This window comes from Microcaecilia unicolor, chromosome 3 (assembly GCF_901765095.1).
Source record: "Microcaecilia unicolor chromosome 3, aMicUni1.1, whole genome shotgun sequence".
NCBI classification, from domain to species: domain Eukaryota; kingdom Metazoa; phylum Chordata; class Amphibia; order Gymnophiona; family Siphonopidae; genus Microcaecilia; species Microcaecilia unicolor.
The window spans coordinates 258,975,081-258,987,730 of NC_044033.1; the positions used below are offsets into that span (position 1 = coordinate 258,975,081).

General features: G+C 41.9%; 1 protein-coding gene across 1 annotated transcript in view; it reads left to right on the top strand.

Annotated features, from left to right (window-relative positions):
- Nucleotides 1–12,650, top strand: part of GRM1 (glutamate metabotropic receptor 1) — a 676,880-nt gene that overhangs the window by 589,523 nt on the left and 74,707 nt on the right. Inside the window, exon 6 of the mRNA XM_030198032.1 lies at nucleotides 11,275–11,401. Coding sequence (XP_030053892.1) covers nucleotides 11,275–11,401 — 127 coding nt within the window. The remainder of the gene's footprint in view (nucleotides 1–11,274; nucleotides 11,402–12,650) is intronic.

Consider the following 12,650-nt stretch of genomic DNA (forward strand, 5'->3'; position numbering starts at 1 on the left):
AACAGAAGCATATATAAAATATACACCAGAAAGCAATACTTGATGAACTAATTATTATCCATTTGCCTGGAAAACCTTGTCTTCATCTTTCTAAAAGACAGATAGGACAGCTTAAACTTAATATCCAAAGGAAGTGAAGTGCATACTAAGGGGGGGCGCTTTCTTGGGTCATATGCTTCTGTCAAGTATAACATGCATAAACATTAGAGGGTGGCAAAATGCCAACCAAAGATCCTGTTGAAAGATCTTAAAAGAACATATTACTTAACATATTGCAACAGATATTGAAGTCAAGAGACAACATTGAAAGTCAAAATTCTTTAAAAAAAAAAAAAAACCTGCAATCAGTAATTAAAATAGGGCTGCATTTCGATCACAATTGTAATCATAATTAATCGTGCAATTAAAGGTATGCTATTTATTTTTTTCTTCACACTGCAGCTCCTTGTGACTCTGGGCAAGTCACTTAACCCTCCATTGCCCAGAGTCACAAGCAGCTGCAGTGGGAACAAAAATAAATAAATAACATACTGATAATAATTGTGCTTGCAAATTTTAAGCAAAATACAGCCCTAAGTAAATTAAAGAATAGAAAGTAACAAAAAGATAAGAAATGCATAATACAAATTTAAAAAGTACAAATTAAGGGCTTCTTTTACAAAGCCATGCTAGCGATTCCTGTACAGCAAATGAGAGGAAGCACATTCAGTTCCTATGGGTTGAGCTTCATCTCATTTGCCACGTGGGAATTGCTAGCCTGGCTTTATAACAGAAACCTTAAAGAATCTGAAACAGCATGCAGAATAGCTATAAACAGCCTTATAATTTTCACAGCCTACTTCAGAAATGCAGCCCTAATTTTAAAGCAATTATTATGGCACACAACCTTAAAGAGGACATGGCCATGGGAGGGGCACGGGTGGGTCAGGGGCGTTCCAAATATGTAGGCACAGTGTTCTAGAATACCAGGGTTACATGCTCAACTTGTACAGCAGGATTTACACTCGGTTTTAGCAAGTGTAAGTCCTCACGCTGAAAGTTGTGTGCAGCAATCTGCGCTGTGCACTGTTCTACGGATGGCGCTCACCCCAGAGCGCTTTTTATACAATAGCACTTGGTGAGAATTTTTCCCACCACCTGTTTTTGAGTTCCATTTATATAGAATTTCCTCCTAATTGGTAGTTCGTTTCATAACTACAGTTCTGGTAATGAATGCTGTGGACCAGCCTGGGGCTATTGCTCCTTTTCCTCAGCTCCCTTAACCAGAAGCGTAACCAGGTTGTGACACCAAGAGGGGCATAATCGAAAGGGGCACCCAAGTTTTCCTGAGGACGTTCTCGCAGGATGTCCCAGCGAAGGGGCGGGGAAACCTGTATTATCGAAACAAGATGGGCGTTCATCTTTCATTTCTATAATACAGTCGGGGACGCCCAAATCACGAAATTAAGGTCGACCTTAGAGTTGGTCATCCTTAGAGATGGTCGTCCCCAATTTTCTGCAATAATGGAAACCGAAGACACCCATCTCAGAAACGACCAAATCCAAGTCATTTGGTCGTGGGAGGAGCCAGCATTTGTAGTGCACTGGTCCCCCGACATGCCAACACACCAACCAGGCTCCCTAGGGGGCATTGCAGTGGACATCATAAATTGCTCCCAGGTGCATAGCTCCTTTACCTTGTGTACTGAGCACCCCAACCCCCCCCCCCCAAAACAAAACACTCCCCACAACTGTACACCACTACCATAGCCCTAAGGGGTGAAGGGGGGCACCTAGAAGTGGGTACAGTGGTTTCTGGTAGGTTTTGAAGGGCTCACATTTACCACCACAAGTGTAACAGGTAGGGGGGGATGGGCCTGGGTCCGCCTGCCTGAAGTGCACCGCACCCACTAAAACTGCTCCAGGGACCTGCATACTGCTGTCATGGAGCTGGGTATGATATTTGAGGCTGGAAAAAATATTTAAAAAAAATTTTTTTTAGGGTGGGAGGGGGTTAGTGACCACTGAGAGAGTAAGGGGAGGTCATCCCCGATTCCCTCCAGTGGTCATCTGGTTATTTAGGGCACATTTTTGTGGCTTGGTTGTAAGAGAAAAGGGACCAGGTAAAGTCGTCCAAGTGTTCGTCAGGGACGCCCTTCTTTTTTCCATTATTGGTTGAGGACGCCCATGTGTTAGGCACGCCCCAGTCCCGCCTTCGCTACGCCTCCGACACGCCCCCATGAACTTTGGTCATCCCCACGATGGAAAGCAGTTGAGGACGCCGAAAGTCGGCTTTCGATTATGCCGATTTGGGCGACCCTGTGAGAAGGACACCCATCTTGCGATTTGTGTCGAAAGATGGGCGCCCTTCTCTTTCGAAAATAAGCCTGCAAGGTGCGCAGACTGCGTAGGCATGCACACGCACTAAGTAATCATGATGGACTGCTGAAAAATAGGGACCGATGCCGTCGGAAGTCCGTTTGGGGGAGCAGTTGCTCCCCTGGCACCCCACCTAGCTATGCCTCTGCCCTTAACATTACCTGTTGAGACAAATCCTGAACTAAAATAAGATGAGCCATGGCATTTTCATTTGATAAAGAGGTAATGTGGACATTTTAGTTTTGTAAAGCTTCTGAAAAAATTCCATCCTTTTACGGTGAAAGGAGAATTGAGAAGGACTATTCTTATCTTATATAGGGGAATTTGCATTGCAGAAAAGGATTTACTAGGCTGCTCGTCATCCTAGGTGTTGAAATAGAGAGAAAGGTGAGGAGTTACAACACTCTGGTACAGATATTAAGGGGTGATTTTTAAAACTGAAGGGAGCTTGCAGGTCCAACTATCCCTTTTATCTATGGGTTTGCATGGCAGAGTCCAAGGTAAAACATCTCATGTGCTCCCTTTGGAAAATAGCTTCAAAAGTACCTGTGGACTTTTGCACCTGCTTTATAGTTGGGTATAAAACACATGCAGAGAAGTATTGTTGAGTTGTTGAGGATTTCAAAATGAAATCTCTGTATGTACTTTATTTCCTCCAACTTTCCCTCAGTTGCATGCCATCCCTTGTTCATATGGCTAAAGGTATATAAGCTAAGAAAAAGCCTGCATATTTCTGGCTGTTGAGATGAAGGCAATTTAAAGAAAAGGGGCCTGATGTTCAGCTCTATTTAACCAACCAGGAATAGCTCCTGGCTGGTTAAATAGCACTTAGCTGGCTAAGCGCTAATATTCAGTGTGAGATAGCCATTATCTCCATTGAATATTAGAGCTTAGGGCCAGATTCTATATATGGCATCTAAAAAATCCACACAGTGAAGGTTTCCGCCTAAGAGTATTCTATAAGTGCCTAAATCTATGTGCGTCCATTTAGGCCAATGAAAATGTGGCCGAAATCCCTACACGTAGATTTACGTGTAATGGGCCATATTCTGTAACTGCACGCATAACTTTTGGAATGCCCATTTCCCCGCCCATAGCAATGCCCCCTTTGAACTGCGTGCTTTAGAATTTAGGCGCAGTTCATTACAGAATACGCTTAGTGAGTTGTGCATGTAAATTTTAATTTAAAGCTGATTAGCTTGTTAAGTCATAAGTACATAAGTAATGCCACACTGGGAAAAGACCAAGGGTCCATCGAGCCCAGCATCCTATCCTTGACAGCGGCAAATCCAGGCCAAGGGCACCTGGCAAGCTTCCCAAACGTACAAACGTTCTATACATGTTATTCCTGGAATTGTGGATTCTTCCCAAGTCCATTTAGTAGCAGTTTATGGACGTCCTTTAGGAAACCATCTAACCCCTTTTTAAACTCTGCCAAGCTAACCGCCTTCACCACATTCTCCGGCAACAAATTCCAGAGTTTAATTATGCGTTGGGTGAAGAAACATTTTCTTCGATTTGTTTTAAATTTACTACACTGTAGTTTCATCGCACGCCCCCTAGTCCTAGTATTTTTGGAAAGCGTGAACAGATGCTTCACATCCACCTGTTCCACTCCACTCATTATTTTATATACCTCTATCATGTCTCCCCTCAGCCGTCTCTTCTCCAAGTCAATTAGAAGACACCTAGATTTCAACGCGGATCTCTAGGTGTGCTATATAGAATCAAGAGGTTAGCACTTAGTGGCTAACCAGCTATATCGCTCGATATAGCTGGGTATCTGCAAATATTCAAGCGCTGGCCAGATAAGTTTAGTGGGCAAATTGGACTGCATAAATAGCTTCCTATCTGTACCTGCTATTAACTTAACTGGCCAGTGCTGAATATTCGCATAGCCGGTGAAGTTAGAGCCAGCCAAAAAAAATGTAGCTATTCATTATCGGTCACCAGAAATGGCCCAGCATTTAGGGGACCTTTTACAAAGATGTGTGAAAAAGTGGCCTGCAGTAGTGAGGACACCTATATTGTACGCGCAGTGGACCATTTCTCCACTGTGTCTGGAAAAAAGGGGGAGTTTTTGGGCCTGACAATGGACATGCGGCAAAATGAAAACCAGCACGTGTCTATTTACGGCCTGAGCCCTTAATGCCACCCATTGACTTACTTGTACAGGCTCACACGTTACCCGCACAATAACCGTCCAATGCATGCCAATTGCCGATTATTGCCAAGAACGCTCCCGTGGTAGAAAATAGAAAATTATTGTTTACTGTGGGTTTTAAGTGTATACCAAACTCAGAATTACCACCAGGCACACACACTAGCTGGGCGGTAATGCCGATTTGACATGCGCTGCATGCACGTAGGCCCTTACGCACCTTTGTATAAGGGCCGCTGAATATCCAGGGTCAGGACTGGCAGCGGTAGCTAACCGTTCTGCCTGCCACTGGCTGAATATCAGGGGGAAAGAATTTATCTGGATCACTAATTAGGTACCTAAGTAAACTCCTTTGGCAATTACTCTCTGTGTGATCAATTGAGAGATACTGCTACACATTAAGTTGGCATCAAGCATATACCTCTAAATTGGTGGTTATCAACCAGTGTGTTGGTACACACTGGTGTGTCCCCAAGAGGTGAGAGTTGTGTCCCTTTAAATACCCATAACTGGAGGGAGGCAAGATGGCGTCTGAGTGAGACGTTAAGGAAGTAGCTCCGGTCCCAGCTCCTATCTTTTGTACGAGAAATATATTTCCTAACTCTAATGCCCAAAAGGAGAGGAAGACGACGCGCCAGCCCCGCGACGCCAGTCTTACCGGTTGCTGGAACGATGGATCGATTCCTTACCCCGGGTGGAATATCGGGAGCTACCTCGCTGTTGCAGAGTTTGGGGAGAGGGTTGCCAGCTCTGCAACTTGAGCTTGAAACATCACTTAGCCCCGAGCAGAGAGCACCACCTCCTATGCCGGCAGGAAACCCGAGGACGGACCAGGAAACCCCAGAGGAAGAATCTACGGGGCTTCTTGGCACGGGTGCCGACTCGAGAGAAACGCCGACTTCCCCCGCAATGGAGAGTGCGGGTGTAGTAGGAGGATATCCTAATCTTGGGGAAGATCGTGGATCACACCAGAGACAGACAGGGGAAACTTCCACTACAGACCTGGGCCTACTAAGTAAGTCCTTTTTGCCTAAAAAACCTATAGTGATATCCTTAGAAAACATATGGGAAGCTCTGGTTGGTCTTGAAGCTTCCTTTTCGCAGAAGTTTTTACTTCTGAATCAACAACATGATTCTGAATTAGAGAAAATAAAAATGATGGACAATACAATGATAAAAATTGGAAAAGAAGTAGAAAAGAACTCACAATTAATACAAAACACTCAAAAGATACAAGCTGAGCTTATTAAAGAAAATCTTTTTCTACATAATAAAATTGAAATTTTAGAAAATGCTCAACGGTCTAATACCCTTAGATTGACAAATTTTCCAAAGCAATTGTCAATCTCACCATTAATAACTTTTCGGAAGTATCTTACAGAGATACTAAAAATCCCAGAAGGATCACACCCTCCAATCTCAAAAATATATTACATTCAACCCTTTTTTAAGAAACAAGCACAAGAAAATGGAGAAAGACCTGATCAACACTCAGTGAATTTAGACTTGAATTTAACACAAATATTACAAGATGATAAAATAGGAATGACAACTGCTACTCTTAAAGTTGTTTTTATTTTACAACCGGATCGAGACTGGGTACTAAAACAATATTTTCTAAATAAAGACCAACTTTTCCTTGATTGTAAAATAAGAGTTTACCCAGATATCTCCAGAACAACTCAGAAGAAAAGACAAGAGTTCTTGAAACTGCGTTCGAAGGCAGTTCAACTAGGTGCATTATTCTGGTTGAACTTTCCCTGCAAATGTGTTTTAAAACTTAATGCTGTTAAATATGTTTTCTTTGAATCAAAACAATTAAATTCTTTTCTGGAAACTAAACTGGCTGCTCTGCTGGTGACACAGCCAAGCATGGTAATAACATCGACTCCGTAATAGTATGTATATCCGGTTACTCTCCTCAGATGTCTATTTTTTTTTCTTTAAGTGATAGATGTTGTTAATCTACCTTAAATATCTGATTTCCTGAGTATTGTGAATTGCCTCCAATTGTTGGACTAAAGATGAGTAATAGTTCATTCCTTAAGAGAAGATAAAGTTTAATTTAATTATTTTTCCTTTATGATGTATTTTGACTTAAAATCATCTTTTCGATTTTCAAATGATATGTTGTAATATATTTGAAAAACTTAATAAACAAATTGAAAATAAATACCCATAACTGGTCCCGTTTTCTGCTTCCTGACTACTCTGCTTCCATCAGTCCCAAATAGAAATGCTGCAGGTCTGCTGTCTATATCTACTGTTTGCTACATAACTTCTGAGTATTTGCAGGGTTCTCTGTTAGGTCACAGTATCTGGCAGTAGAGAGATTTTGAGTTGCTGTTACTGAGATGACACCAGAATTTGAAAATATATTTGTTTTGTATGATATGCTGCATAGACTCTAGATTGGATAAATGTTTTTTGACATGACAATAAGGTTATTATGAATTTGTCAACTATACAAAACACATATGGAAAAGCTTCCAATTAGCAGTGCACTGAATGCAAAGAAGCCATTCACTTCCCATAGGCTTCTTCCCATTCAGCACATGCTAATCGGTAGTAGTGCTTTGTAAAAGGAGCCCAAAGTAAATTCTGTTCAAAATAATATTTTATATTTATATTTATATTTCTTTTTCATCATTTTTAACAGTGAAATATTTAGAAGGTTTTTTTTGTTGTTGTTCAGCTGTGAATTTTAGTGTTCAGTGTGTGTCATACACATGAACACTGTCTGTCAGGTGTGTCACAACAGAAGAAAGGTTGCGAACCACTGCTCTAAATATAATAGCGGTGTGCACTGGTAATTTTTTTTTTATTTGTATTTCTTATCATTTCCATGGATATCATCTTCATTATTGGATTTATTATTATTGGATTGGATTTATTATGTTTAATCCGCCCTTGTCCAGAGGAGCTTACAAAAATACATACATTAAATCACATAAGAAAACATCAAATTCTTCACAATCAAGAATAAAGAAGAGAAAAAAAATTATCTCTATGCCTGTTGAACAATAGTGTGAGCTATGTATTGTAAGAACAGTGCACACTAGTGATGACACCACAAAAAGTGAAGTTTTCATTGTTTTCTACCATTCCATTTTGAAAATGACATAGAAAGGGAAATTGTATAATTAGGTGCCCATCTTTACACACCCCATGTGCGCATAAGTGTATAGATTACTTGCTCTTACGCACATAATTGTACATTGACCTGCAAAAGTGTCTGTAGGTTACCTAAGCATTATTCTGTAATGGCACATGTAAGTGGCTGCATGTAGATGACTTTAGTTACACCAGGTTTATGGCTAGCATAACTACAGGCATGTGAATGTTAGTTGCACCTAATACCAGGTCAAGCCTAGATTCCATTATGGAACAGGCTTTCACTGTACGGCGTCAGGGTGCCTAAATTGAGCTGCTTACTTACAGAATTAATTGAAAAATGACATTGGATTTGCAGTAGACATGTCCTATGTTATTTCAAATGACAGTACGTTCCTAAAATGTAGTTTTGTCCCCCCCCCCCCCCCCAAAAAAAAAATGGCACTTTAAAATTTAAAACACTTGTTGAGAATATTGGCTACATCCATAAAGGATCAGAAAATGAAGTTTAAAATAAGGGGAAATGGATTTGTTTAAGCCAGTTAACATTTGTAAGAAATGTAATTATTGTTATGCCAATGTTTTGATATTAATATTGACAGTGCATTTTGTCTAGCAAAAAAGGTGCTGGTACTCAAATGCCAGGCCACCCTTCAGGGGTGGAGTGATCATTGAGGGACTCACCCCACAATAGCCAGGACCCCTGCAACCAGTCATAGAATCTATGACAAGGCAGAATTTGTATGTAGAACCTGAGCTCTTTCATTAAAATATGAGAACCATGGGTCAAGTTTAGCAGAGAGTGGAAAAGGTGCCGGTACTCAGTACCCCCAAGTACCCCCTAAAAAAAAAGCCCTGAATATTGAACAACTAACTGGTGGCCCAATGGGACTTGAGTTTATTCACAGTCCCTGGTAGAGAGAAAGTTCCAGTCATCACTGAATGACAGCTAGGAGGTCTTTTATTAAAGAGCACTATGTTTCTGCACTTACTCCCAGATTCTACATATGGCAACTAAAGTTGTGTCTGCAAATTTAGCAGTGCAACCAACTTGTGCATGCAACTTAATTGTTTAACAGACCAACCGGTCAGGGGTGTTTCTTCGTGGGGCCACAGGAGCCTGGGCCCCACAGATTTCGCCCTGGACCTCCCTACCGCCGCCAACCCTCCCCTGCCGTTGCCATGGGTACCTTAGCTGGTGGGGGACCCCAACCCCCGCCAGCCGAGGTCCGCTTCCTCCTGCCGCTTTTAAGTTCTACTTCATCCTAGGCTCCGTCACTCCGTGCTGTTCAAAGAAGCTGGCGCTGCTACCTCAATCCACTTTCGGAGTCTGACGTCGCTGCACGTTGTACATGCAGAACGTCAGACTCACAGAAACAGAGTCTGTGAGTCTGACGTCCTGCACGTACAATGTGCAGCGACGTCAGACTCCGAAAGTGGATTGGTTGAGGTAGCAGCGCCAGCTTCTTTGTACAGCACGGAGTGACGGAGCCTAGGACGAAGAAGAACTTAAAAGCGGCAGGAGGAAGCGGATCTCGGCTGGCGGGGGTTGGGGTCCTCACTCTGGCTCCGGCCCCCGCTACCGCCGACTTTCAGATACGCCCCTGCAACCGGTGCCGATGATTGACCAATAACAAGCCATTATAGGCACTAATTAGAATTTACACGCTCAACTTTCTAAGCATATTCTGTAAAGTGGTGCACGTAAATTCTAATATATAGATCTCAAAAGAGGTGTGGCCATGGGAGGGGCATAGGTGGGTCATGGGTATTTCTAGAAACTACGCACACTGTTATAGAATTTGCCCAATCCACGCCTAAGTTAGGCAAGGACATTTATACCAGGTTTAGCTGGCGTAAATGGTCACGCCTAAATTTAGTCATGGGTCCGGGTGCTATTCGTACGGTATACTTCAGTGTTTCCCAAGTCCAGTCCTGGAGTTACCCCTTGCCAGTCAGGTTTTCAGGATATCCACAATGAATATGCATGACAGAGATTTGCCTATAATGGAGGCAGTGTATGCAAATCAAGTTCATGCATATTCATTGTGAGAACCTGACTGGTAACGGGTACTCCAGGACTGGACTTGGAGAAACACTGCTGTAAACCATGCCTAATGTTAGGTGCAGGTCAAAGAATAGTGCTATGTGCGATTTTTTTTTCCCGCTCCAATGTTTTTGGTGCCATATATAGAATCTAATCTGTAGTGAGCCCTTACAGTAAAAAGTAAAACACACTAATTGCAAGGGCTGTGCAGTAATTGTTGAGAGTGTGCCCAGCATGTCTTCAGCAATTACCACACTGAAAACTGCTCTAGCGTGCATAAATTTGGTTGCAATTAATACAGATGCACTTAGGCATTACGTGAGCCAGTGCTAACTGCAAATGTGACGGTTAGGACATGGTAATTACAGCATATTGACTGTAGTTTGCAGTCCATGCTCATTCTCCATCCATGACCCACCTAATTCCCGCTCCTTAACACAACATGCAGCTCAGCATGAATCAACATGTGGGAGTTTCCATGCTACCACAGTAACAGTTGGCGCACTTGTGGTTAAGTCGCTCTAATTCATGTGTTAACTGCTTGGTACACTTTAGTAAAAGACTCCCCTAGTGAATGTGTTTATGCATATCCCAGGTCTGTTGCTGTGATGGCTGGAATAAATGTGAAAAGACATTTATGAAGTCACCTCAGGGAGCTGCAAATGAAGGCTTATGATGCCATAGACCAGCAGAGCTGACTTCATTTTGAGCTGGAAGCCCAGAAACACAGAAGGATTTTGTCAGGCTAAATATATATATTGTGGTCCATTTGCATATTGATAACTCTGTTGCATTCCTGAAAAACATTATTTGTGCTGACTTTCCAGGACATTTAGTGAGTGACTGCATTTCCTTCATGCCTCTCGGTATCGGACAGAAAGTTGTCCATTAATTACTTTAATTGAACATAAAACTCAATTTAAATTAGTTTCTTTCCCATTTGTCGCCATTTGCAAATGTAGCTAGAAGCATATGCATCGTGGAGCTGTATGCAACTGTTAAGCCATATTGAGGAAGGATAGTTTTCGGTTTCAGACAGCTGATGCTCGTGTGTACTTCGCTTTTAACATGTGTACATGCTTTGAAAATGTGTTGTAAATTGCAAATGAGAATAAATATGAAGTATAGAATAGGTAATTGAACACAGAAGTATGGCAATACCAAGAGAAAATGAAACGCTAAAGAAAGAGGGTTAGGTGTAGAAGAGATGGAATGGGAAAGCAAATGGGTTATAAAAACATTACAAGGCAGGTTGAAAGAGTGGACAAAATCGGATTCAATAAAGATGACCTGGAGGGATATGATAGCGATCTGATGAACATTGTCTGCCAATTGTGATTTGGCAGTGATAAGATGTAAGCAATGAATAATGATCAATATGGGAAAAGGAATATTTGGGTTGAACATTAATAATGGGTAAGATGAAGGAATAGCTGTATCCACTGTAAGCCAGGAGCGTATCTTGGTCCTTGAAAACAGCTGAGGCAATTGCAGATTTTTCATAGTCACACAGCAGCTGAGCTGATTCCTAATAGGTGATAGATCTGTTGCTGAATAAGATCTTTCCTAACTCTGTACACTTTTGGCATTACAGGTGATACGGAAAGGGGAAGTGAGCTGCTGTTGGATCTGTACACCTTGCAAAGAGAATGAATTTGTGCAAGATGAGTTTACCTGCAAAGCCTGTGACCTAGGCTGGTGGCCTAATGCCGAGCTGACAGGTAGGGAGAATGACACCTGGAGCAAAAGCAATGTGGCTTCTGTTTTCTAAAGTGAATAAAACTAGCAGAGCCACTGGTGAAGCTGTGTACTCTTCTGGATATTATGGGCATTTATCTTTAGTTAAGTGCACAGTTTCTCAAATTCAACAGGCATAAGTATTACTAAAATGACACATTTGGCTAAAATAAGTGTGTAGAGAGAGGAGTGAAATAAATGTATCACTGAGTTAATTGCTTAAGTGTTTGTTTTTTACTTATTTGTGAAAAATGAGTTAATTTTGTTCCCTTGTACGATTTTAAAATGGTATCATAAAATTATATGGGTCAAGATTTAAAGGCTGTGGTTAATGGATTTGTTTAAAATGCTTGCCATGGCATTTAAATACTTTGGGCTTGATATTCCAAAGGGTTTAACTTGGCAGGATGAGCCTCTGCCTGGTTAACCTATGCTGACTGGGCTAGCCACCAGGGGCATAGCTGCTATGGGGATTTGGCCCTGGACCCCCCTACTGACGACCCTCTCAACCCCCCCTCCCGCCGTCAACCCGCCGTCGCCGTCTGCTACCTTTGCTGGCGGGGGACCCCAACCCCCGCCAGCCGAAGTCTTCTTCCTTCGTTTGGTTTCTGAGTCTGATTGCAGGACGTCAGATGCACAGAAACAGAATGAAGCCTTGCCTCCACTGCAAATCTCTCTCATGAATATTCATTGTGGATATCCTGAAAACCTGACTAGCTGGGGTACCTCCAGGATCAGGTTAGGGAACCACTATGCTAAAGTTTCTTCTTTAATGAGGTTGTGGAAATATTGTTGGCTCTGCATCTCCAGGGTGGAAACATCACGTAGATCACATTAATGAAATTTATTTATATACTGCCTAGATTTTATAATTTTCTTTTTTTCCGGTATTGGTACTGTTTCTACTGGGCTCACAATCTACCAGTATATTGTACCTGGGGCAATGGAGAGCTAAGTGACTTGCCCAGAGTCACATGGAGCTTCAGAAGGAACTGAACCTGATTTCCCAGGATCTCAACCCACTGCACTAACCATTAGGCCACTACTCCACTCCATGTGTAAATTAAAGGATCCATAGGACATGGAGGGGTCCATTTGGAATCATTCTTTAAAGCTGACAAACTTGGACATGTAGCATATTTTTAGGAAAAAAGTAAGTGATTTGTAATTTCCATGTCTGGAAGGGATAATAGGATGTAAAGGGTACATAAGAAAGACATTTTTTTAAAATTA